This window comes from Choristoneura fumiferana, chromosome 17 (assembly GCF_025370935.1).
Source record: "Choristoneura fumiferana chromosome 17, NRCan_CFum_1, whole genome shotgun sequence".
Lineage (NCBI taxonomy): Eukaryota > Metazoa > Arthropoda > Insecta > Lepidoptera > Tortricidae > Choristoneura > Choristoneura fumiferana.
Window position 1 is genome coordinate 803507 of NC_133488.1, and position 26575 is coordinate 830081.

Genomic DNA, 26575 nt, shown 5'->3' on the forward strand with positions numbered 1-26575 from the left:
TTGCGGCACAACAGGGCATAGCCTTTCATTTCGTGCCTAGTTATTCAGCCTGTATTTGCGGGCCTTGCCCGAGCCCGCAGTGAAAGAGTTTTAAAAATTCCATTTGAAACGCATTGTTCAGAATTTAGTACCTAACGTATGAAACAATTGAATAGCAAGTTTATGTCAAATAGAAAGCTGTACTAAACTCAAGGCCATGCTGACCTGTCACGGCAAATGATGTGAACGATTTTAGTTATCTCACACCAGGGCATTTTTTAAATTGGTGCCTCCTTGACATCATTCCCCCGAGACAGACTTAAGAGATGTGCAACAAATAGATTAAATTTGGGAATGGTGTAATAAAGTAAGAACTAATTTCTGGAATGTTTGGCATAAATATTATTTGAACCATACTACAGTGTCGCCCCAAGTGGCGAGACACAGAACCAAATGTAAAAATAGGTTCGCTGGTTATAATGCGAGAGCCTAACTCCCCGCCTCTAACTTGGCCAATGGCAAGAATTGTTAAAGTTTATCCAGGTCAGGACAATAAGATAAGGGTTGTTGACCTCATGACACCCAATAAGAATGTTTATAAGCGGTCCATTCAGCGGATTTTTCTGTACTGCCTATAGAATAAGAGTAAATGCATAAGTAGGGGTCATTTTAATACAAGAAATTGTAATTTAGGTTAAGATATAAATCAGGTGAGATTGAGGCTCAAGGAATTATAAGTAAAAGTCAGGTATGTATTTCCATAAAGTTTCCATTCAGTTCCACCTTTTGCTTCAAACTTGTCTCATTTATTAGTACACATAGGACGTTAATACTGCTATGTACTCATTAAGGGGTAAGCTCCTGGTTAGCTCATGAGCAATGTCCGTTAGATGGGCGCTGTTATCAATAGTTCCTTTTTTCAGGTTTTTTTCGTAATTATGAAGAATTATTTCACCAAACACAAGTGGCGGGAGTATCTAAGCGTAACCTGATTTTTTGACCCACACTCGAATGAAATATTCCGCCAAAGCCGCAACGAGGTGCTTTACTTTGAACGTCAATTGCGGCCGTATACGGACACTAGGAGCTCACGCACACACTCAAATAGACAGCGCCAGCTAGCGAAAGCCTATTGCGACACTTAGCTACCCGATCGGGGTACTCCTTCGAGTAATATTCACATTTTTTATATCGAGTCACGAAATTTTTGTACTAACTGTACTTTACTCGAAAATTTGACTACGACCTATAAAATCTATAAGTATTTTAATTGATAATTAGAAGCAGGGTCTTGGATAACTGTTCGCATATTATAATACGAGCCAAACGCCTTTCAAGTGGTCATAATATGTGTACGATAAATTGAGAAATTACCGAGATTCTGACCACGGTTTCTTGTCTGGTTGATGGTCTTGCTATTATTCAGGTTATATTTATAGTTACTTTTCGTAGTTACTACTCTTGCTAAAGTGGTCATGGTCGTCGGTTGAAATCGGTAGCAAATCTACAGGACGAGTTTCTTGGGAAAATAGTGCGGTGGTTTGTCCTTACCTTCCACGCCGCAGAGCTGGAGTTGGAATTCGTAGTTGGCAAATAGAGAGCGCTGCCACCAGGGCTCTTAGTCATTTGTACGACACGCACAGGAATGCACAGGCAATCAAGTTTATCAAGGGCATCCGTAAAGCCAAAGTCCCTTAAGACACTGTTACACATGCTCTTTAGTAGCAAGAAAGCATGCTACTATTGAGCAAATGCTAGCTAGTAGCATGTGTGAACAGGACATGCTACTATCGAGCATGCTTATTAGTGGCAAGCTCGAGACGGGTGTGGAGGGGGAAAGGTAATAAGCAAGTGTGAACGCGTTTGCTTCAGTCCAGTAACGAGCATGTGTAACAGTGCCTTTAGACATACCTATATTTTTTATGAACAGTGCTTCGTGTAAGCTCTTTCTATCAAAAGAGGTAATAAAATCCATACAGAGTTTACTATATCCTAATTATCATCATCATCATCACTCAATTTCTGTGGTAAGACTTTTTGGTAGAGAATTAGTAATCATAACTGCTAATATAAATTATTAATAAGTTGCTAACCATGAAAAGAGTTGACGAAGAGTTTATCTAGGCTTCTGCATCTGGATTTCTCAGTTCGTATATATAATTACTAGCTTAATCCCGCGGCTTCGCTCCCGTTGAAGAAAAAAATCTACTCTGTAGTGTAGGTATTCGAATTAAAAAAAAAACTTCTTGCACCTCTGCGATCCTCAAGGAATACGTTTGCCAAAATCATGCATTTTAGGCCATGTTGCATGGGCCTTTATAGGTATAAATAAATACTTACGAAATACTTACATAACAGCAAAAGTTCACCCACTCGCCGATAACTTGCGCCGATCAAATTGCGGTAAAAAATTATCCCGTGCTAATTTTTTACCTACTTATCTCTATAATTGATTTTGTTAGGATATCATAACCGATGATTTGGCACAATCAGCAGAAGACTACGAGCAGTTCCAAAATCATCTACACTCCCTTTGTTACCTTCGAGTCGAAAACAGTTGTCGATTCGTATCATATAACTACCTATTGTAAGTATTATCTGCTAGGATTTTTTCCGACCCAGCAGGCTTGTAGTCGTGTGTACTGGATTATTGGCAGTGTTTCTTTGGATGTTCGTGCGATGGAACTATTGCGTTTTTTTGGCATTAGTTCCTTTACAAGACTTGAAGGAAAAACTGCGTTTATTTTTTGCTTTTGTTCCTTTCGCAGTAGCATCTTCAGTTCTTGCAAAGGTACAAAGGCGGAAAAATAACGCAGTTCTTTCTTCAAGGTCTTGTGAAGGAACTAGAACTACCGCAAATAATCCGTCGTACTTGCAGACTACGGGCACGTTCAGTTTAGCTGACACGTCATCATCGGAGACAGATGTTGCATCAAACTAATTCGAAGCAGTCAAGCTCATAGGTAGCTGAACAGTTTGGTACTTTGTCACAGCAAGCTACAGTGCTAAAATGAGCATTTCTAAAAAAGTTGTACATTTGATTTGCGACTCCGATTTGGGTAAAAATTTGCAGGTAGATAGTCTCCCGAAATGTCCCAATTAATTTGTATGGAAAGTTCCTTTTTTGTTACCGCAAATCCATAGTTTTGGTAACAAAAAAGGAAATTTCCATACAAACCAATTGGGACATTTGAGAGACTATGTTATTACGACTCAATATCGTTCACTCTACAAACCTGCAATTTTTTATCACAAATAGGAGTCGCAAATCAAATGTACAAACTTTATTTGGAAATGCTCAAATAGTTTTACATGTCCTCAAATACTAGAGTAAAAGGGAATGTCTTTACTTTGCTACTTTTTGATCGCTCTTTGCTTGTAGTATCTACGGCTAACTAGTCTGGTTGACCGGGCAGTGGGTATAATTAATTTGTAATTTCCCGCTGGTACAGTAAATTCATATCCCAATTATCATGCCAATTATTATGCATTATAAATCAAGTAACTATTTTGGAAACAATATATTTTTAGACACGAGTAATATTTACCTCGACGTTTCGGCAACATTACAGTGGCCGTGGTCACGGGTAGACTGAAGTGTGGGGTGACAAATAAAAATGACCAAGTGCGGGTAGTTCGAAGGACTCGCGCTGCTAGGCAGACTTGACACCCCACACTTCAGTCTACTCGTGACCACGGCCACTGTAATGTTGCCAAAACGTCAAGGTAAATATTACTCGAGTGTGTTAGCGTGATAAGTCCTGTGCGTGGTATTTTGATTAATTCCAGTTTCTTTTAATTATTTTGTTGCTCTATTCCTCTCATCTGTCCGAGCACGCGAGCAGGCTGCAATTACCAGGCCCATCACTGCCGTTCCGCCTGTGACAGTTGCAGTTCTACCATACAATCTTTTCTTTGGGGTAAGTAAAATGCAGTACGTCGCATTAGACAGCGTTTGAGAATAATTATCAGGATCAGGGGGTCAGGTCTGCTAGTGAACAACGTCGGCATTAGATTCAGCTAATACTTTGGGAACAAAAAAAAGGTATAAACTTTGTGATACAAGTTAAATATGCCCGCTGTCCAGTCAATCAACAAGCCAACCGTACCACTAGCAATTAAATTTTTTGAGCTTGACTGTTAGTCAGTATCTAGAACCTACAGTATTTAATTTTGCCCTAGGTTTCTCTGCTGTCAACCGTGCGGCACAGTTAGATCTATGTGATACGTTCCTACATAATATAATAACATGCAGTACACGCCCTCCTCCACCTCCCTCCTCCTACATGAAATAATGTATATATCACACAATACCTAATAATAGTTATATAGTAGGTATTTGTGACAGCTAGTCGAGCTTGTGTGACATATACTATACATACATAATAAAATATTGTTTTACATGGAAGAGAAAGAGAGCGGGCGTGTATGTAAACTTATTGTATAGATATTTCACATGGACGTTGTGGGGCACGGTTCGTAGCGCAGAAGTAAAGTAAAAAATATTGTTGTCAATTTATATGAGGTTCCGCAAATTAACAAGTTCTCTGTCCCGAAGCAATGTGCAGCATTCTTTTGACACGTCGCCATAGTAATGATAAGGTAATATAATATCCCCGTAGTAATTTTCATTGTTTATCTAAATGTGGTTCAAGAATAAAAATAATTATTATAATGTATGTAATAGTTTATTATTTTTTCGAAAGAACAACTCCATTATTTACATCACTGGTCATATGGCACATGTGCCTCATGGACGCACCAGTAAAGCCACGCATCAAGGGTCAAGGAACCTGGTAACACCGAAACCACTCAATTATTCAAGTATTTATTTCATTTCGTATTTGTTTCGTTGAGATATGTATGCATAGGAAAAATTCGTGTCTAGATTCCTGTCCAGCGGTGGTGTAGGGGTTATAGCACGCAGCACGGATTGCTGAGGACCTGGGTTCGATTCCCAGCCCTGGTCTCTTTTTCTGGTTTTTCTGTGCAGTGTCTCAGTTTGTATTTTCGATATGGTTTCACGGATACCCGTAAAAGTAACAAATTTGGAGTTGAAATAAAAAATACAAAAAGACTCCAAAAAACCAATCATAGCCTATAATATAATGCAAACTCAAAATCAAACATTATTATGATGCCACTATAATGAAAGCAGTGACGCGAAAGATACAATTTGTAAGCGGAGATCTTATAAAACTAGCTACTAGCCGCGTGCACCTACCATGCAATAGTCCTAAATACAAAAGTCAAGGTATCAGAAGCTTAAAAATATATAATTTGTAATAATAGTCACACATAATTAAAAAAAAAGTAAGCTCACAATAAAAATTTATCAATATATGAACTTATACAATTCTTCTGATTTTGGTTCTTGATTCTGGGTATCTGTATGCGATGTCATTTTACACGAGTTTCCTTTTCTTCTGTAAGGCAACCTGACAGTTCAGTAGCAATGACACTCGAAAAAGAACGCCATACTAGATTTTTTAGAAAAATATGGCTCTGTCCATTGGAGGACAATTTTGCCAGTGTCTAGTAGGTTTTGCCGTTGTACGGTAAAAAAATTCTAGAAAACGAAATATGAGAGGTAATGGTGGATGAACGATGACAGCGCGAATCTGCCAACGCCATACTACCTACTACAGTTATCGCGGCCGGCTCAGTCAAGAATGTATCTAAAGCTAGACATGAGCAAAGTCTAAACATGAGTGATATTAATCTCGATATCGATAGTCAATATTTAGTCATCCTGTGACAGAGCATAACACTAACTCGGTTGTTAAAAAAAATGAACATATAATAATTCTACTATTTTTCTACTACAACGTTTATGTTTCACGCAGAAGAAGATTAAAAACTATCGCGAAAAGACTTGTGCTAGCACGTTACTAGTGACAAAACAATAAATAAGTTTCGGAATAAGATGTCAAGTAAACATCGATCTATGCGATCTCCAGGGTGAGACAGCTTCGAAGTTGAGTGTCATACTTCCTGGCGGTGACATGGTGTCGCATGGAATTCACTCAAATCAAAAAATGTAGGTACAGTCACCAGCATTAAAATCTACCACAGCGGTGCGTGCAAAAATATCTGACAGGTCCTTCCGGCCCTAGAAATAGAGTCGTGTCAGACATTTATGCACGCTTATTGTGTCAGATATTGGTGCTGGTGACTGTACATGAAATTTTTTTTTAGCAAAAAATGGAACAGACTATAAAAAAAAAACAAAAAAAATTCAACTAGTTTGAAGTACTTTCTGGCGGACTTTTCAAATTTCTTGTAAATCAGAAAAAATTCACGAAATTGTACGCTATAGTTAAAAAAAAAATGAACGTTCAAGTTCTAAAGCGCTTATACAAGGTGCCCATTGGGATTCCGACAGATTGGGATTCCGATTTTTTACTTATAAAAAATTCGACTGCTTCATAGTAAAATAGATAGCGCCCGCCAGAAAGTATCTTTATTACTACCGGTGTACTACTATTACGGGTAGTACTATTATTAGTAGTGATTAGTAGTACTATTATTACGGGTAGTATATTTTTTAAACTAGCGTACAAATTCGTAAATTCTTCGTACATTTTTTTGATGTGAGTTAATTCCATGTGACAATATGTCACCGCCAGGTAGTAAGACACGAAGTTGATTATGATATATACTTGTGTGGTACATACTATGAAATGAAATTTATATTTCTTCATAACTTAAACGTAACCGGCGATTTTTTGATTTTTCTAATCTTCGCGCCATAAGAGCTATCTGCAAACTAAAATTCAAGTTTCTAAGAACTAGAAGTATCCTTATAGATTCCTCGGTTACGATAACTTATATGAAAACATGTTTTTGTCAAAAATGGTATGAAATGTTGCCAATACAACATCAAAAACGTCGCAGAAAGTAACGCATCACGGAGACTAGGCTAAGGATCCAGGAAGTAACCTCGTACTGTCCAGTAAGTAAATATGTAATATGACAGTAACGGGCTCCTTAAAAATTTTGAAAAAAGCACGCAGGCCTTTTACATAACCATCATCAACATCATTTTTATCACCTAAATTATCTACATCCACTACATGATCATCGTGATCATCATCTTTATCATTATCTACATTATATACATATCTGCATCATCATCATTATCATCATCTACGTCATATATATCATCATCTAGATCATTTACATCATCTACATCATCATAAATTAAAAAATTGAAATTTAAATCATTTATGCAATAAAAAAGTCACTGACATAGCTGGAAAAATATGCAAATTGAAGTGGCAATGGGCAGGCCACATCGCTCGAAGAACAGATAACCGTTGGGGGAGAAAAGTCCTCGAGTGGTGACCACGAACCGGAAGACGAAGCGTTGGCAGGCCTCCCACCAGGTGGACTGACGACATCGTGAGAGTAGCGGGAAACCGGTGGATGCAAGTGGCAAGTTGTCGTTCATTGTGGCGTTCTAAGGGGGAGGCCTTTGTCCAGCAGTGGACGTCTTCGGGCTGATGATGATGATGATGATGATGATGATGATGCAATAAATAGGCCGCAATGGGCACTTTTACACGTTATAATGATCACAATCAACCATCTTCATCATCAACATCGTTTATATAACTTTCATCATCTACATCATTTAAATCTGCATCATCATCATCATCATCATCTACATAATTTACATCACCATCATTTACATCATTATTACCACCTTAATTATCTACATCATCTACATCATCATCGTCATCATCATCTATATATCATCATCTACATTATATACATCATGTGCATCGTCATCATTATCATCATCAACGTCATCTATATCATCATCTACATCATCTACATCGTCGTCATCGACAATCATCACCATCATGAAACGAAATAAAATGAAATTATTTATTTCGCAGGAACATACACATATTTATATCAGATATTTGTAACCATAGATTTATTTTATGTAAAACAACTTATAAAATTAAATAGTTAATTGGCCCTCTAATATTGGCTGTGTCCTAACAGGGCGTCACATGTATACTTGCCTATTTATAATTCTATCTATGTTTGTAATGTGATATGCAATAAATGAATGAAATGAAATGAAATGAAATACACAGGTACATGTCATGTTTGTTCTGCCCCAATCATCATCATCGTTTTCAGCATCATCACCATCTACATCATTATCATCATTTACATAATTTACATCATCATCATCGTCATCATCATCAATATCATCATAGAAATGTGCATGTCACAATGTGGTCACAAATCAGTCAATTTTGTTTTATTTCAGATATTTTAAAAAATGACAACTTGGGCAAAGTTATCTCAAAGGTCAAAGTTGTACGGTTTTATAGTACTTTATATATATGTACCCCTATTATCTCATCATCTGATATTACTGTAGTTTCATTCGACAAATAAAAACTTAAGATTGGTTTTTTGGAATCTTTTTGTATTTTTTATTTCAATTCCAAATTTTACTTTTACGGTCATCCCGTAAAACCTAAATTAAAAATACAAACTGAAATATAGATGCACAGAAAAAACAGAAAAATAAGACCATCACTGGGAATCGAACCCAGGTCCTCGGTAATCCGTACCGCTTGCTATACCGCTACACCACTGATGGTCAAAAATAAAAACTACATACCTGTTGGTATTCTTGTTTTTAGAAGCTCCACTAAAATTTCCACCCACGGAACGCTAAAAGAAAGATGCCTACGAAGACTTTATTTCGTTGTGTACATCATATTTATTTAGAACAAACTTTATAACACAGCGTTAATAAATAAATCAACATAGTTAATCAGTCAGATATTCCTTAATTTCTTGCATATCAACATTCAACGTTTCTTCTTTTCTTCACCTTTATATTGCATGACAGCACCTAGGCTACTTCAGCAATATAATGATTCCAGGCAAAGTTATATGCAGTTAGTTAGCATTGAATCTGAAAGGAATTGTGTATTAATAAATACAGAAATAGTATTAGCAGCCAGACTATAAGATACCTAGGTGTACGAATAAAGTGACCGATGCTTTTTAGTTACAGCATAAGGACGTAAATCACACTATCAGTAGGTAAACCCCCTAATGTACCTACATACTGTTGCACGCAACTCTGTCAGCGTAGAATTCGTTTATAGCTATTCCACGGGAATATTGCGATTAAAAAAACTACCCTATGTTTTTCTACGGGACTCAAACTATCTGTATCCCAAATTTCATCCTAATCGGTTCAACGAATTAGACGTAAAAAGGTAATAAGGAAATAAACAAACAAACTAACAAACTTTCGCATTTATAATATGAGTGGGATTATTGTCTTATTTTAAGTCATCATCATCATCATCATCATCATCGGCCTATCTTAGCCCACTACTGGACAAGGCGTCTCCAATTGCACGCCACTGAGCACGACCCTCGGCCACTCTCATCCAGTTACTGTCAGCTACCCAGTGAAGATCATCGCTCCACCAAGTCTGAGGGCGTCCCTCGCCACGATAGGCTTTTACTCGTTTACCTTAGCAGTTATCGGTTCTTCGGCTGATATGGCCGGCCCACTGCCACTTCAGTTTGCTTCAGTTTTAAGTAATCCTATAGAAATAGACGGACGGACAGCGTAATATCAAATTATCTGAACTAAGTCTTTGTGACAAAGTTTCTCCATGTCTTTCATTGAATAAAGTTAGAATTTGTGTGTTGTTAGATCGGTTTGTGAACAATACTTATCTTTTTCAAAATATCCTGATATTGAATTTAGATTTTTGCTATTCCTTTCTGCCTGCATGTAAAATTTACAGAGATTAGTGATATGGAGATAGAGTTGTAAAATTAAATATATAACATTGAATACCCTGGGTTTTAAAAATAAACTGGCCAAGTGCGAGTCGGATTCGCGCACGAAGTGTTCCGTACCATTATCTATACAACATTAGACATTAGCAAAAAAAAACTTAAATATTTGTTTTATTCTGGTTTGAGTATTTGTTGTTATAGCGGCCACAGTAATACATAATCTGTAAAAATTTCAAGTGTCTAACTATTACGACTCAAGAGATAGAGCCCTGTGACAGACGGACGGACAGACAGACAGACAGACAGCGGAGTCTCAGAAATAGGGTTCCGTTGGCACTTTTTAGGTACGGAACCCTAAAAACTAAATAATAGTTACGAACTAGTAGAATTTTATGTAGGTACCTACATAATAAATCCCATTTTTCCTTGTCTTAAATTTCAGCTTTTAGGATAAAAGGTTTGGTGTGTGCGTTGGTAAACAATAATTAAAAAAATAGGACAATGATGTAGTGTTCACTTCGAAACACAGACAGACAGACATACGGACAGACAGATGGACAGATCAACAGACGGACGGACGGATGGGCCGACGGAAAGGTACACAGACAAACTCACATACGCATAAAATTAACAACCTGTGTCACTCCTAACAGAGACAAATCTAACGATACCTCTTCTGATCTCTTTATCTCCTAACATGAGCTATTTCCCAAGACTCTGCTTCTAATTATCAATAAAATACTTATAAATTTTAAAGGTCATAGTAAAATTTTCGACTAAAGTACAGTTGGTACAACTTTATTCACCATCATCATCATCATCATCTCAGCCGTAGGACGTCCACTGTTGGACATAGGCCTCACCCACAGACCTCCAGTTGCTTCAACTGGCAGCAGCCTGCATCCACCGCGAACCTGCGGCTTTAACCAGGTCATCCGTCCATCTTGTTGGTGGACGTCCTACGCTGCGCTTGCCGATCCGCGGCTTCCACTCGAGAACTTTTCGGCCCCAACGGCCATCCTCTCTCCGTGCTATATGGCCCGCCCATTGCCACTTCAACGAGCTGATTCGCTTGGCTATGTCGGTGACCCTTGTTCTTCTACGTATCTCCTCATTTCTGATTCGATCCCGTAGAGAAACCCCAAGCATAGCTCTCTCCATAGCTCGCTGAGCAACTCTGAGCCTATTTATAAGGCCTAAAGTAAAGCACCACGTCTCGGATCCATATGTCATCACTGGACAATAATGATGTAGTGTTCACTTCGAAACACAGACAGACAGAAAGACGGACAGACAGATGGACGGATCGACAGACGGACGGACGGATGGGCCGACGGAAAGATACACAGACAGACTCACATACGCATAAAATTAACAACCTGTGTCACTCCTAACAAAGACTTATTTTCTTGTCTCTGCTCTTGTCTTGTTGTCTTACTTGCTAAGATGCATCAAGGCCTTGTTGCATAGCGTGCGAAAGAAATGACCATACATACGCTCCAAAACCATAACCCCTGCCGTTTCTCACACTTATAAATAAAATAAAAAATCTTGAATCACTTCATAATAGAGTACATACAGTACATACTCGTACATATGCAGACAGACGGTGGGAAGCGACTTACTTCTATGGAGTGAACATGTTCACGACGCTACTAAGAGTTAGGGAAATTTGGTATGTTTTCGTAGTAGGTTGCTGCAGACCACAAGTTTGGTACACACGATAAGCCATACTTTGGCCACCCAGTAGGAATGAAATTCTTACAGCCCTGCCTCTGGTGTTCTTGTAACAAATATTATGTTTCTGACAAAAATGATAAAATAAACATACCCGTGTATCCAATTACATAGGTATTCTTTTCATCATCGAATCGTACATACATAAATAGTTTAAGAGTTGCACTCTTGCTAATTTCCTCTCGTCCGCCAACTTTTTGACTTCTTGATTTGTGTTCAAACCATAATTATTCAAACATAATTGCTTTTGAATATCAATCTCATTGACTTGACGTTGTGACAAAAATGTATTATAATGACGTTTAAATTTTACTTATCTAGCCAGTTATAATAATAAAAAAGGTACGAAAACTACTTCGATTGTGAAAACCTTTTTATTCACCGAGCCTAGATTTAGCGGCCGTAAAAATGCCGTGATATGTAGGAATTTATTTGAGCCTCACTGTAAAACTTGATATTAATACATACACATGCAATGTATGTTGAATGTAGACCTTATTTTTTAACTAATTAGTTTAGTGATTACACCTAGCACCTTTTATTGTGAGAATAAATATGCTTTATATAAATTAGTGGCGCTACTGTCTACGTAAGAGTAAATAACTAATATCTGTTCAGAATTTGTAAGTTGAATTTAAACCACTTGTCCTAGATCGGAACACCGCATTATAATGTATGTAAAGTATGCAATGTTATAATTTTTGCCGAGGACTGGGTCTGTTACTTAAATAATTACTTATTATTTTAAATGACAATTTTAAAAGTAACTTACCTATTTTTCGTCTTACTTACAGTTTGTGTCCTTGCATTAATCAGAAATAATAGTTTAGGCGTTTCAACTTCCGAAAATAACAGATTTAAAAACAAAAAAAGTAAATACTAGACTCAGAAACTTGAACTTGATCTCTCAGTGATCTCATGCTTTCTTCATTTAGTTGTCGTATTATCTGAGCCAAAGGTGATGGTCACGTGACCACACGAAATAGTCGATACCTATTTACAATAGTTTGATTTTGTGACATTGACTCACGCACCCATATAAGATGTCACTACATGCTCGCTGCGAACACTGTCAGTTGTACTCATACAATGGTAAAATGCATCAAAATTTACTGCATCACGCTGCACTTTTGATGCAATAAAGTTACTTTTTTTTGGATTTTGCTTGAAGAGCATATCCATAATTTACTATTCTCAAAAAATCCTCTAAGAAAACATGTCCGTGGAAGCTATGCGGGGTGTCCGTAGGTTTGTATGGAAGAGCAACCCCCTTAGAACATTAAGTCTCACGGGTACTTTTTAGCGCCATCTATATCTTCTTAATGAAACTATTAGATATTACTAAGCAAGCCAATTTATTTTCTCGATTGTTACTCGGTTCCATAATAGATAGTGTTGTTCATGATAAACAGTAATTGCATAGTATAAAATTAAGCTGTATTCATGTAATAAGAGGTAGCTAAGTATCCTAATTGATTAATCAGTGTAACAATTTTAATATTAAGTTTTAAGTGGATCATACTTACCTTACCAATTGGGTTATACCATTATGTTGGGCATTGTTTAATTTGTTAGAAAGTTGTAACTTTTTGTTTTTTACTAGAATTGATATATGTATGTTATGGGTCTTCCAAACCCGCGCCCCCAGCATGTTGGCAACACCAACAAAGTACTGCTATTGTGTTGGTACTGCGTATGTAAATTCCGGTCTTTTTCCGGTCGTTCTTTTCACATAATACACTTCCATTACTGCTCACCTCATGGCTGTTTTTTACTCTCCAAGTTTCCCTTAATTTAACACTAGAATCAGTGCGAACCGGCGTCCACTCGCCTACAGACGCAGCGCGCCCTCGCATGGTCGCCTGGAAACAATCGACGCGCGCCTCCGCAAACATCCCTGACGCGCTACAGAAGCGAGGCACTCCCACCATCACCCAGAACGCGTTGTTGTATTGGTCTCGGAGGGCCCAATATGCCCGCTTCGAATACCGAACCCAGAGGCATTACAGGGAAGTGCAGAAAGCTCTAAGGAGAGTAATCCTTACCCCCCTTGAGCAAACCGATAACCCTATCTTTGACTAGTTATATTATCACTGCATAATTATCCATAGAAGTTCCATAAATCTTTTTTTGTACAGTGTCAGCAAAATGCTCACAGTGGCACCGGCGCCCTCGCATGGTGTAAAATTTTATGTCATTGTGTCAATTCCATTGCGGGCCCAGGCAGGCTTTTGCATTGCAGGCTTTGCCAGCTTTATTCAGGCCATTTTAGGCACATAACAAACATGCGTTGGGTTAATGATTCGTCTTTGTCGGACTTGACATGGATTATATAATCATCATCATCACGATTCTCCAACGCTTGCAGTCACGGAGCCACCGCCGTTCACCCGCGTGTGTCCGTGCGATAAAATGGTGAAGCCGATACTGCCGGACCACGTGCAGCCGTTCTGTCTGCAGTTCAGGGAGGTGCCTTTGAGGACAGGTGAGATTGCAGCAGCTGCTTCAACTTTGTTTCATGCACGACGACCGTTTCCACCAGAGATGTGCGAGAATGTGTTGCGTGGGATGTGTTTTTCATTAACCAATAGAAACTCTTCTATTACACATCCTCGCGTAGCACATCTCTGGTGTAAACAGCTGAGCGGAGCGAGACGAGGTAAATGAAGCGTTTCTATTGGTTAATGAAAAACATGTTATACTCGCACATCTCTGGTGGTAACGCTGCTTTAGGCTATGCAGTACGAGGAATTTCATGGACCAACAATAGCGCTTTATTTATTTACTAGCCGTTACCGGCGACTCCTTCTGCGTACCTTCTATTATCCAAAACTATTCCTTGTACTTCTCCGGGACTCAAACTACCTGTAAGGTGACCCGGGGCTATTGTAGCTGGGTGGATATTGTATCTGAGCCCGTGAGCCGTCTGATGGCGTTCTTACGGCGCCATGTTCTTCTCGGTCATTTTACGTTGTGTTCGCCAGAAGACGGTCTTCACACAACACACATGAACATGGCACACATGGCGTCGTAAGAACGCCATCAGACGGCTCAGATACAATCCTACTAATATTATAAATGCGAAAGTTTGTGAGTGAGTGAGTGAGTATGTTTGTTACTCCTTCACGCTTAAACGGCTGGACGGATTTGGATGAAAATTGGTATGTAGATAGTTGGACATCTGGAATAAAACATAGGCTACTTTTCTTCCCGATATTCCTACGGGATAGGGATAAAATCTCGTATCATATATATCCCTCCCAGCTACAATAGCCCCGGGTCAACTTATATCGAATTTCATCTAATTCGGTTCAGCGGTTTAGACGTAATGAGGTAACAACCAACAAAAGGACAAACAAATAGACTTACAAACATTTGCATTTATAATATTAGTTAGATGAGCTGAGGGATGCCAAGTACAGAGTTCTCCAGCTTATTATCCAGGGGAAGATTGCCGGAAAGACAAGCGTGGGCAGAAGACACTCGTGGCTGAAGAATTTACGAGACCGGTTCAACTGCAATACCACGTCCTTGTTTAGAGACCTCCAAAATCAGAATCGCCATGATGTTGTCCAACCTCCGATAGGAGAGGAATGGGAAGAAGAAGAGATGAGAGAAGTCTTTGTTCAACGTTGAACTTTTTCCAGCTGGTCATGACGTGATAGCTTATGTGTGTGTAGTGACGACCCGGACGCTGCTCCTGCGCAACGTGGGCGCGCTGGAGGCGCGCTGGCGGGTGGTGGTGCGCCGCTGGCCGCGCGTGAGGGACCGCGCCGCCGCCACCGAAGCGTTGGCTGCTGGTAAGTCTTGTTTTAATGATTCTATGCAAACGTACTAACGGAGATAATTAAAACACGTTCCACATAAGGTAAACGTACGAGTGCTAGTCACTGCCCCAATATTTGGCATCTTTAATCTTGTGTCATTATCAATAGAGATGACAGCAGCGTGACGAGCACTCGGACGTTTACCTTATATCAATTATATTGCCACAGAAAAATAAAACAGAAGAGTCAAAGAAGAAAGAAGTAAAAAGTCACATAAAAACATTACTATACATATACTTAAGCAAAGGAAACACAATGCTATAAAAGCTTAGCAAAAGCTACAAACAGGTAAGCAAAAAGATAAGGAATATTACGGCGCTAAAGCAAACCGACAGTTAAGCAAGTCGCGTACGAAAGTAAACCGTTAGGTTAGGTTAGGTTTAGGTGACATCGAAGAAAAGATGGTGGGAGCAATCCGGGCGGACCTTGCACAAGTACAACTAAATTATTATGTATTCGAGCCTCCGTCGTTGTTAATAACCTCGTAAAGCCCCTCGCCAATAATTTCACTTGAATATTTAACAGGCTAATATTCGCGAGCACAATATTAAGTTAATAATGTTAATAACCGTTTTCGTATTCAAGAATAAATCGAAACTTTCACAATGGAATCGTCGCTCTTCGAAACGAAAACTAAATCCTCCGGGGAGACTATTGAGATTTTCAATTTAAACCCGGGCAATATTAATATGTAATTTATTTATGATACCTAGGCTAGCGGCTCTTTCGAAGAAATCAGTGAATGTTGTATTTCAATTCAACATGGAAACACGATGTTTTGTATTGTTTTCATTTTTGAAAAATCGACTGTGGAACTATGGACTGTTTATGTTTATTGGAATCTAATGCTGCTCCAAAATATTTGTGCAACCCGCCCGCTATGTTATATCTGATGACGATTGTATTGTCTATTATTACATGGCAGAATTTCACTGTCGTTTAATTGGAATGTCGCGAATTTGTATGTATCGCACTCTCGCACTTCTGTAAATAATGTTTTGTAAAAGGGATGGAATGTGACGACTGTTTTACAAAATGGGTCAAAACTTTAGTCAACTTTACGTAGCTCTCTCTCTTTTTACATGGCTCACCCTGTTGAGGGTGTTTGCACATTAGATGAAATGTCCAGCGGCAGAAACATAAGGCTCTTTAGGCCCTTCTATAGGACAACTTTTGAAAGCCCGGTCAGTTTATTAACAAACGCACTTATTTTTACATTGTATAATGTCGCTATAATGAAACACCCGCTGTAACAGTGTTAGTAAATTTTTATGGTGTTTTAGGACAGTTTCCTTAAACTTTGGCGAAATAAAATTTGCATTTGACCATATACCGATGTCAGTGAAGTATAATGAGCTAGCAAATAATTTGCTTATTTTGCGTTCTTAGCATATTTGAACTATGACACTTTTATCAACAGGTACAGACAGTTACTAGCACCAATATTCGACAGCATAGTGTGCATAAATATCTGATACGTTTCTATTTCTAGGGCTGATTTGACGTGTCAGATATTTTTGCACGCTGCTCCGCTGTGGCAGATATCTGTATATTATGTGGTATCTCTACCTGGTTTGGCCTGTAATATGAGCAAATAATTAAAACAGATCATACTCGTCAAACTGAACAATATTAGTTTAGCGACTTTTAAACATAATTTGGTTTTTTAATTTTTTTACACTTACGTTTATTCGAAGAAGCAATGTTTGATGTTTGTAGCGTGACAGGCGACGTCAGTTGTGTTCTAGGATGTAGTACATTGATAGCAGTATTTAATTTGTATGAAAAAAGGGAAATCCAAGGACTCTATTATTTTTAAAAGTCGCTCAACTAATGTTGTTCAGTTCATTCATACTAAAATGACGTTTCATGTGTTACCTGTTTTTTGCGTCTCATAAATAGTGATGTGCCGCAACCGGTTATCACCGACAAATTTTGTAGGTACCTATGTATGTATGTCGTAAAATATTGAGATATGAGAACGGATCCGTGATGTGCTAAAATGTAGGGCACTTAGGACATTCTAGAAAAGGTAAAATAGGTCTACCAAAAATGCGACTGTTTTCGAGATATTTCAACTTTTTATAGATGTTGATGTTTAAGTTTCAATTACGCTACACTCACGCTACACGCTAAGCGATACGCTTATCACATTTAATACGCGTGTGAAAGGGACGGTACCATACGAACTTCGTTTTTCAATTTTTGTAGTAGCCCCTCTGTATTATTTTGTACGTTGGCACTAAGTGACGAACACTGTATTTTTACCTGTGCTTAGATTTTATCACTTTATCGTAAAAGTGCATTTATATTTTCAAAATGAAAAGTAGAATATTGAATGCAATAATATTATGTTTGCTATCGTAAAATATACATTTTATCGGTTATTTACGCAACCAAATCATGGAGCAGCACTGTTCCTTTTATGCTGGCCACATTATTTTTACTTTTGACATTTCAGACTGTCATTTTAGTATCTTCATTTCAGAAATAGACCATAACTAATGTCGTTCAGTTTGACGAGGACGATCTAAGTTTTAATATTTTGCTCGTATTACAGGCCACACCCGGTACTGTTTGTAATTTTTTATCTTCCATAATGATTGTTAACATGTTTTTTTTTTCAACGATATTCTTTTGTTTTGTTTTTATTATTTATTTTATTTTATTAAGAATGTGTATAGAGCCATGTTTCTTGTTATGATGAGGAGTAAAGTTTCTCTCTATCTATATTAAGGCAGGTAGCTGTACTCAGGTCAGAAAGCACAGTATCTTTTTTTACTGTCTTTGCGGTTAAAATGCATGTGAAATAACAGTTTCTTTGTGCAAAAAATCACTACGCTAAGCCGCAGACGGCTGAACAGACAGACAAACGGACATGGCGAAACTATTAGCATGTGTTATAGGAGTACTGAGCCATAAAAAACTTACAACTTAAACTAATATTATTTTGTCATACGAACAAAATACCTTAATTTTTCAAGTCACCTTATTGGATAAAACTATTATTGGAACACCAACTACGCTACAAAACTTAGCAAGTACATACATATAAATGGCAGTTTCGGGCTTTGCGAATCTTCCCAACAATTTAAACCGCTACAACTACCTCTATAAGAGACGTTAGTACTACAAACGGCGATATTAAATGACGTATACTTCACCTAAACATCGCAATGTCACAGATTTGCCAACAGATATTAGTATCTAAGACAGTTTGTAATAAGGTATAATTCAGGTTTTTGATAGAATGAAGTTATGACTGTTTGGACAGGGGTGCTTATTGTTATATGGGAAATTGGTAGCGAACAATGACAGTATTTCACTTAGTTCTGTTTAGTGTTAACTTGGTTATACTGGTTGAATGGAATGGGAACATTTGACCCTACCATGTGTTTAAATGCCAATCGATTTCTACATATTAAAGAGGATGTAATAATCGCAAAGCCGTGGTGGCCTAGTTGGTTTGTCCTCTCAAGCAGAGGATCGTGGGTTCTTCGAATTAACTTAAAATTGTAATAAAAATTCAAAAACTGTCGCTGAACTCAGTTAGACCAGTATGATCTATGTTTAAATTATTTGCTCATATTACGGGCCACACCCGGTATATAGGTATAATTAATACACAACAATAACTATACAAGTGAGTAAAATCAGAGGCCTTATTTAACAAACATGGAAGCACAATAGTTATCATCACTTGTTAATAGTTGTCAATAGTTATCATCACTTGTTTTTGCCACACGAGCAAGCACTGCAACACGAGATGGTGAAAGCAATCGCGAGCGCCTGGACGTTAGACAATACGCTCCCAAGTTTCAGTAACATTTTTGTTTTTAAAATGACTTTTTGCCTTCTGCCAAGTTTCTTGCGTTGGCGCATTCTTCTTGCCAATGGTCTTTTAAGCGCTGGTGGTAAAATGGCTTGTAAAATAATTCTTTGCGGCCTTCTTACAAATTAATGTTTTGATTTTTATTTCACTGCAGCAAAAATCGATCAACAGAATTGTAGCCCGTTGTCGGAAACGACGTCTCGGTAACTTGCGGGATTACAATCCTAACGGAAGCTATAAAAACTTTTATACGTAAATTTTTGGTTCACTGAACGTTGTCTTACATTTTGTCAACAAAAACTAACTTGTCATAAAAACTAACGTGGTTTCACTTCTGTTGCAAAACTGGACTATAACGTGTTATTTTTGATTTCTGTTAACATTACAAGATCAAATGAAGTTTATTCCTCTACGACACTAGTAGTAAGGTGACCCGGGCTATTGTAGCTGGGGGGATATTGTATCTGAGCCGTCTGATGGCGTCCTTACGACGCCATGTTCATGTGTGTGTGTGTGTGTTGTGTGAAGACAGTCTTCTGGCTAACACAAAGTAAAATGGCCGAGAAGAACATGGCGTCGTAAGGACGCCATCAGACGGCTCAAATACAATATCCCCCCAGCTGCAATAGCCCCGGCTCACCTTACACAAAAAATATATGTCAAATAATAATTTGACCAAATGAATAAATTGCGAAATGTTGTGCTAAAGACTCGAATAGGAATTAAATTTTTTGGAAAGTAAAATTTGGAGAACTTTTTTTGCCTCAACGGCAGTAAACCGCTTGTGAAAGATCCTTTAATAGAAGTCCCTACCTTTGTAACAGTCAATAATTCGTGTGAAGATACCTGCCCCGAAGTTATAATATTATCTAAATCGTTTACCAATTCCGTGAGAGTTGGAACAATAACAGTGATAATCTTCAGTTTATTGTGATTGCGTGCTTCCGACTCTTCGTCGAACATTAAGTTTAACTGCTCGTTTTAGTGAGTATTTGGATTAAGATGAAAGATCTGTGTTTAAAGCCCGTTAAGTGTTTAATCAAAGTAGCAACTTTTTAAACAATAATAATGAAAATAACTCATTATTTGAGAATTAAAATTCAGCTGCAGATGGAGCAGGAAAAATGTTGGTCATTCATTATAGGCGACTCGCGCTTTGAAATCATTTTTATTCTGCTGTTTCTTAGTATGTAGATACTGACAGTTTATCTTTTTTAAATGTAAGAAATGAGTGCTCAATTATGCAACACCTAATTAAAAATACCCTTTCACTGGCTTGCTATAATTACTAACATAGTCTTAAGGAAATACTAACAAAGTCTTTGGATCAAGTTGTCTGAATAATTCAATTATTATTATTATTATAACATTTACCAGTACCTATTTATTGGTTCAATAACTTAAGTTTATTTATTATCTATGTCTCGTCTCCTCAAGTAAGATGCTAAACACGCTTTTGAATTGGTTTTCAAAATGTTATTAACTTTATCATACCTACCCACTTATTTGGTCTTCGAGAAAATTCCTAAAATAGAGACGAAACGAATACAGCAACAGCAACATCTCCTTTTTTCTTTAAAATTAAATAACATCCCCTTTCTCCATAAAACCGAAGCTTTCAGCCACTTAGGACCTAAGGGCCGTAAGTCCGTAATGACAACTGGCTCTATACCACGAAGTGCATAATGCCGTCCCGCTAACGCTAGTATTGAGAGAGAAAGGGACGGTACGATACGAACTTCGTTTTTAGAATTTCGTAGTAGCCCCCCTGCTCTATCGAACCATGTTGCGGAACCCTCGGAGTGTTATTGGTACAAACTTATTGGAAAGTGAAATAAAAATCAGAAGTCCCGAGATTGAAGGCAAATTTGGAGGAGTTCGCGACGTATTTTTACCTTTATTTTTGAAAATACTGGGTTCTTGCGGCATCTGAACGTAAAGTGGTGAAGTGACGAGCATTTATTGGAGTCAGGACCAAACCACTGGATTGAGCTTCCCAATCCCAAAATTCTGTACACGGAACGTCATTTCTACTCAAGAATGGTACGTGAAGCAATTGAAATAAAAAAGCATAAAAATTTCAACCGGATTTCCATCGTATATATAAAAAAGCTTTTATCTTCGTGGAATCCTGTTATTATTAAGTGTCGGCGTCGGGATGAATGTTCGGAGGGACGATCGGACGTTGTTAGTGTTGTGTGTCGGTGTGATGGGGTGACAAATAAATGACCAAGTGCGGGTAGTTCGTGATACGAGTGCCGGCACTATTAGTGATCAAGTGCGGGTAGTTCGAAGAACTCGCGCTGCTAGGCAGACTTGACACCCCACACTTTAGTCTACTCGTGACCACGGCCACTGCAATGTTGCCGAAACGTCGAGGTAATATTACTCGTGTGTGTTAGCGTGATAAGTCCTGTTGGTGGTATTTTGACTATAAGCTTTAGCTCGTTTGAACCATTAGCAAATAGGTATAAAAAATATATTACAATTATTTGAACCATCAAATATTAATATTGGAAGAAAACAAGTTAAGAAGCTTGTTGTAATTGAGAGTTTTCCGATAGTTTAATATTTTCCTCCCTTCCCTGTATTTCTTCGCAACACTCGGCCGCGATCGCGATAGGACGTTAAACAGGACAAGTTTTGTAAAGGATTGGACAAGTTTTGAGATACGGAAAGTTTTTAATGACTCGTACAGTTGACCCGGTAAATGCTTTATTATTTGTGTGGCAGTTATTTTTAATTGATTGATTCAAGTGTTACTTTGGGGTGTGCTATGATAGATAATAATAATAATATAACAATATTCCATACAACTGTACATGTTACATATAATTCAACTAGCTTTTGCCTGCGGCTTCGTCCGCGTGGAATTCGGTTATCGCGCGCTGTTCCCTCGGAAACTGTATTTTTTCAGGATAAAAAGTAGCCTATGTCACTCTCTGATCCATAAACTATCTCTATTCCAAAAATCACGTCGATCCGTCGCTCCGTTTCGACATGAAAGACGGACAAACATACAAACACACAAACTTTCGCATTTATAATATTAGTTTGGATTTATTATTCTACAAGAAAACTTTCAACGATCCTCACGCAGAACACATAAAATAGAATCGATTCATTTTAATATACCTAATTAAGAGAGTACCTATGTGTCTAATTAAGAGCTTATTCTATTGTAAGGAAGTGGTGCCAGGAATGTGAATCTAGAAGAGTAGCAAAGTTTTTTTTTCTATATTTCGAGGGCAAACAGTATCTTGTCGTCGTTTTTTGTAGTATTAATATTATACGGAAGTGCAGCATGCTGTTTGAATGAAGTCTGTGCTTATTATAAAATAGTGGTCCGACTGTTGGTACTTTACAGAATTTATAGAAGTAGTTAATGCTAAACTTTAAAACTGTCAATCACTATTCACAACACTAAAACCAACGTCTTGTTACTGCTTATGTTTGTATATAAATACGCATTGTCGCACAATTATTAGGTAAACTAGTAATAATAAGTATTACCGACTGTACTCACAAACCGTCGATTATTTAACCCCCTCCCCCCCCTGCGCAATCGCGACGAAATAATTTACGATCCGCGCGGGACTGGATAGCTGTTGCTTTTTAATTAATCAGTAAAAGGGAAGGGATAACAACGAAATAAGGAATTTATTTATTGTACTAGCTTAAACATCTAGATCCTTGAGTTTTGGCCTTCTGGAAAGAAAGAAAGAAAAAAAATTGGAGAGGGGAGTCACGCAACGTGCTATCAAGAAATGTCGCAAAGCCGCCAACTTAGCTCAATAGTAGATTGTACAACAAGAGCAAAACGAGCCATTTACCCAAGACGTTCATATAGCCACCCGAGCCGGTACGGGATATACACGTCGAGGGGAAAGTGGGTTTAATGCTCGAGTTTTACACTCTGCTTTTCACTTCGATTGCGAGGAAATGAAATAGCATGTACCTTTTATTGTTCACGCATTACTATTATAATTATAAATTTATAGTTTTATTTATCTATTTTTGATGAATTTGATTGATTTTTAGTTTTATCTAAATTAAAAATTATTAAAAAAAAACATGTAGAAACTTTTTTGTTGGCTTGTTCTTAGACGAAAATTTTACTTTATGCATGAGAAGTGAAAAATATATATTTTTTAACTTTTAGCGAGCAATTCATGATATTTATTTATAAAAAAGTTATATCGGGGATCTCGGTTATAGTTCTAACGAATTCGACGAAATTTACATTTGTGTTTTCCTGTGTAGCCTAAATTTCACGCGGAATAAGTTCGGCGATTTCGACAACAATATTGTACCCATATGTACTTACCAACAATATTATAGCAATTTCATTATTCGCCTCTCTCCCACATGTCTCACCTTCCCTCCTTCAACCAGCAATCCTACAGCGTACCCTCACTTTCCTAACACCAATTATGCAAATAAATTGTCAATTATGAGCCCACTAAGTTCGGAGTATGGAAGTTATGGTGCGACTCCGGTCCGGGTTACTTATCGCGGCGCTACGTGTTTTAATTTGAGGGCGTCTTAATGGACGATAGATTAAAAGCTTTATCATGCTTCGGAAGTTTTAAATGGTTGGCGTTTAGCAGTTTGTGCTGGGGGAGTGGTAAAGTTAAAACGTCATCGTCATCATCACCATATCTGCCCTAGGCCGTCCACTGTTGGACGTAAGGCTCCCACATAGACCTCCAGTTGCTTCGGTCGGAAGCGGCCTGCATCCACCATAAAGCCGTGTCTTTGACCATGTTAAGTAAGGAGGTCATTTCGGCATATACGTTCCACAGCAGGGTATGGCCTTCCTTTCAGAATGAAAAGGCTTGAGCACATAATTCCACACATACCATTAAATTTCTTCTGTCAGCGGCTAAACTATATAAAATAAAAAACAAATAAATAAATATCACGGGACACCAATTGACCTAGTTTCAAGCTAAGCAAAGTTTGTACTATAGATACTCTAGGCAAACGTATAAACATACTTGTATAGATAAATGCATAGGTACTTAAATACCTACATATTAAACATCCAAGACCCGGGAATATAATAATATAATATAATAATTTTAAACAGTAAAGAACCTAGATCTATTCAGTTTGATGTCTAAACTAGAGATGTACGGAAATCTCGGTACACGAGTCCGTCTCGCACTTTGATCTGTTTTTTATCCATTTTTCAGCCGCGTCAGAGGTTAATGACGACTTTCAAATACCCATTAAAATCATATCGCTCGAGCAGTAATTTTGTAGATCATAAAATAAAATATCCGACGGTTGATCGGAAATAAATCTACTCAATCGTTCCGCATAATTAACTTGACGGATCGCGCTCGCTACACAGGGCTGACGCTTGCATGGTTGTAAATAATTTTAGTAATGCATTGAAATTTTACTAATACTAATGCCTAACCTTAGCTTTAAGTCTATGAAATATAATTAAATACTAACTATGAATATAATAACACCTAATAAAATGAAGCGTAATCAACTTGTTTTTTGGCAATAAACATTTTTATTTATTCATTTTATTTTATTTTATCCAAGTTGGTGGAAAAATAAAGCTATTATTATTATTTATTATGTATTATTGATAATTATAACACCACGATGCAATTTAGGTACGGAAATTTTCATGGATATTCAGTATTCAGCTTTTATTAACTACCCTAGTACACGCCACAGAAAATATGCTGAAAAAAATGAAAATCGATAAAAAAACAAATTCGTTTACGTAGGTGCACAGCCAAATCCTCGATGCATGATTTCGACCTGTACTTGGCCTATTTTCTGTTTTATTACCTATAGCACCTGGGCGACCGAGCTTCACTCGGACTATAACTCGATAGCAAGCGTTTTCCCAGAGATAAATCGATTTTTCATCCCCGAAAACCCCTACATACCAAATTACATCGAAATCGTTGGAGCCGTATCCGAGATCCCGAAACAAACAAATAAACAAGAATAAATAAACAAACTAGTTTTTTTTTTGATAAATAAATAAACAAGAATGGCTCGTTTAAAGGTATTAGATAGATACATAGATGTTTTCTCCGATGTGCCAGCCCTAACGAGGGGAGACAAATATAACGGGCAATATCAGAGATATTTGGAAGCCTTAAATTCCCATTATGTGGTTGATCCATCTCATGGTGAGGATATATAACAGCTATAAATCAGTGACCAGACATATTGAAATTAAGTTTTTGTTAAATATTAAATTTTCAAAACAAACTTTTTTTGCTTTTTGTTGACTGCCATTTTGCTTGCATTGTCATCCAAACTACGTTTCTGTATCAAATTCCAAGTCGAAGCGATTAACCGTTGAGAAGTTCTGTCCTGCGGAGACAATCCTGGCCAGATCACCAGAATTTTACTCCCAAATAATTATTAATTAATTTGACACCGGATTTACACATAAGTTTGCTAAATTTCACGTCAATTCAATTCGAAGTTTTTACAGTGTAATCGATTCTACTCACGATTCTAAGCAAAGTACTTTCCGGTTTTCAGTTAAATATTTAATTAACTTGATTTAATCCACCACATTGTAACTAGTTTGGTATTCCCGCAATCTAAAGCAACATGGGTATTTTTACTGTTATTGTGAAATCCCATCTTTAAAGTTGTTTACCGAAGTTAGAAGTAAAAGTTTTGCAGTTTTATACCGGACAAACTTGAAAGTTGCTAACACGCTAAAACGTTGAGGGTTTGTACATGTTATGACGTGTTCTGAAATGTGTCGGTGCGCTGAAAACGTTACTGACAAAATTATATTGAGCGGGAAAAAATCTGGCCCTCAAATGTACAGTCACGTCTAAAAATATGTATACAAAAACAAGGTTGCATAAATATGTAGTCATACATTGTATCAAAAATATTTATCTATTACTGACACCAAAAATTGTATTCATTAAACTTTTTCAGTATTATGTAATTACAAAAATGCTTCAGAAAGTTGCCATACTTAAATAAATTCCATTTAAATGTATCCACCTCGTAGGCAAAATAAGTATACATGAATGGGTTCCATATACATATAACCACACAATTTGGCAAATATTTGTATACGCCGTTTGATTCATAAATATGTAAACACGATTTGATATTTTGATTCGTTTTGAAGATTACTGTTTTTGTTAAGATTACATGTGTGTCTCTTTCGTACCTGGCATGCGGGCAGGGACATACATACTACGAATCCATACTCCATTAAAATAATATTATATACTGGTGACCCGTTCCGGCACACACGGTTACGGTATACATAGACACCGTGAATCACACTATTTATTTGTGAAAACCGCATCAAAATCCGTTGCGTAGTTTTGAAAGATCTAAGCGTACAGACAAAAAAGCGACTTCGTTTTATACCATGGAGTGATGA

General features: G+C 37.5%; 1 protein-coding gene across 1 annotated transcript in view; it reads left to right on the forward strand.

Annotated features, from left to right (window-relative positions):
* The window catches only part of LOC141437123 (uncharacterized), a 156338-nt gene that overhangs the window by 86923 nt on the left and 42840 nt on the right, over positions 1 to 26575 (forward strand). Inside the window, exons 14-15 of the mRNA XM_074100343.1 lie at positions 13883 to 13999; positions 15195 to 15314. Coding sequence (XP_073956444.1) covers positions 13883 to 13999; positions 15195 to 15314 — 237 coding nt within the window. The remainder of the gene's footprint in view (positions 1 to 13882; positions 14000 to 15194; positions 15315 to 26575) is intronic.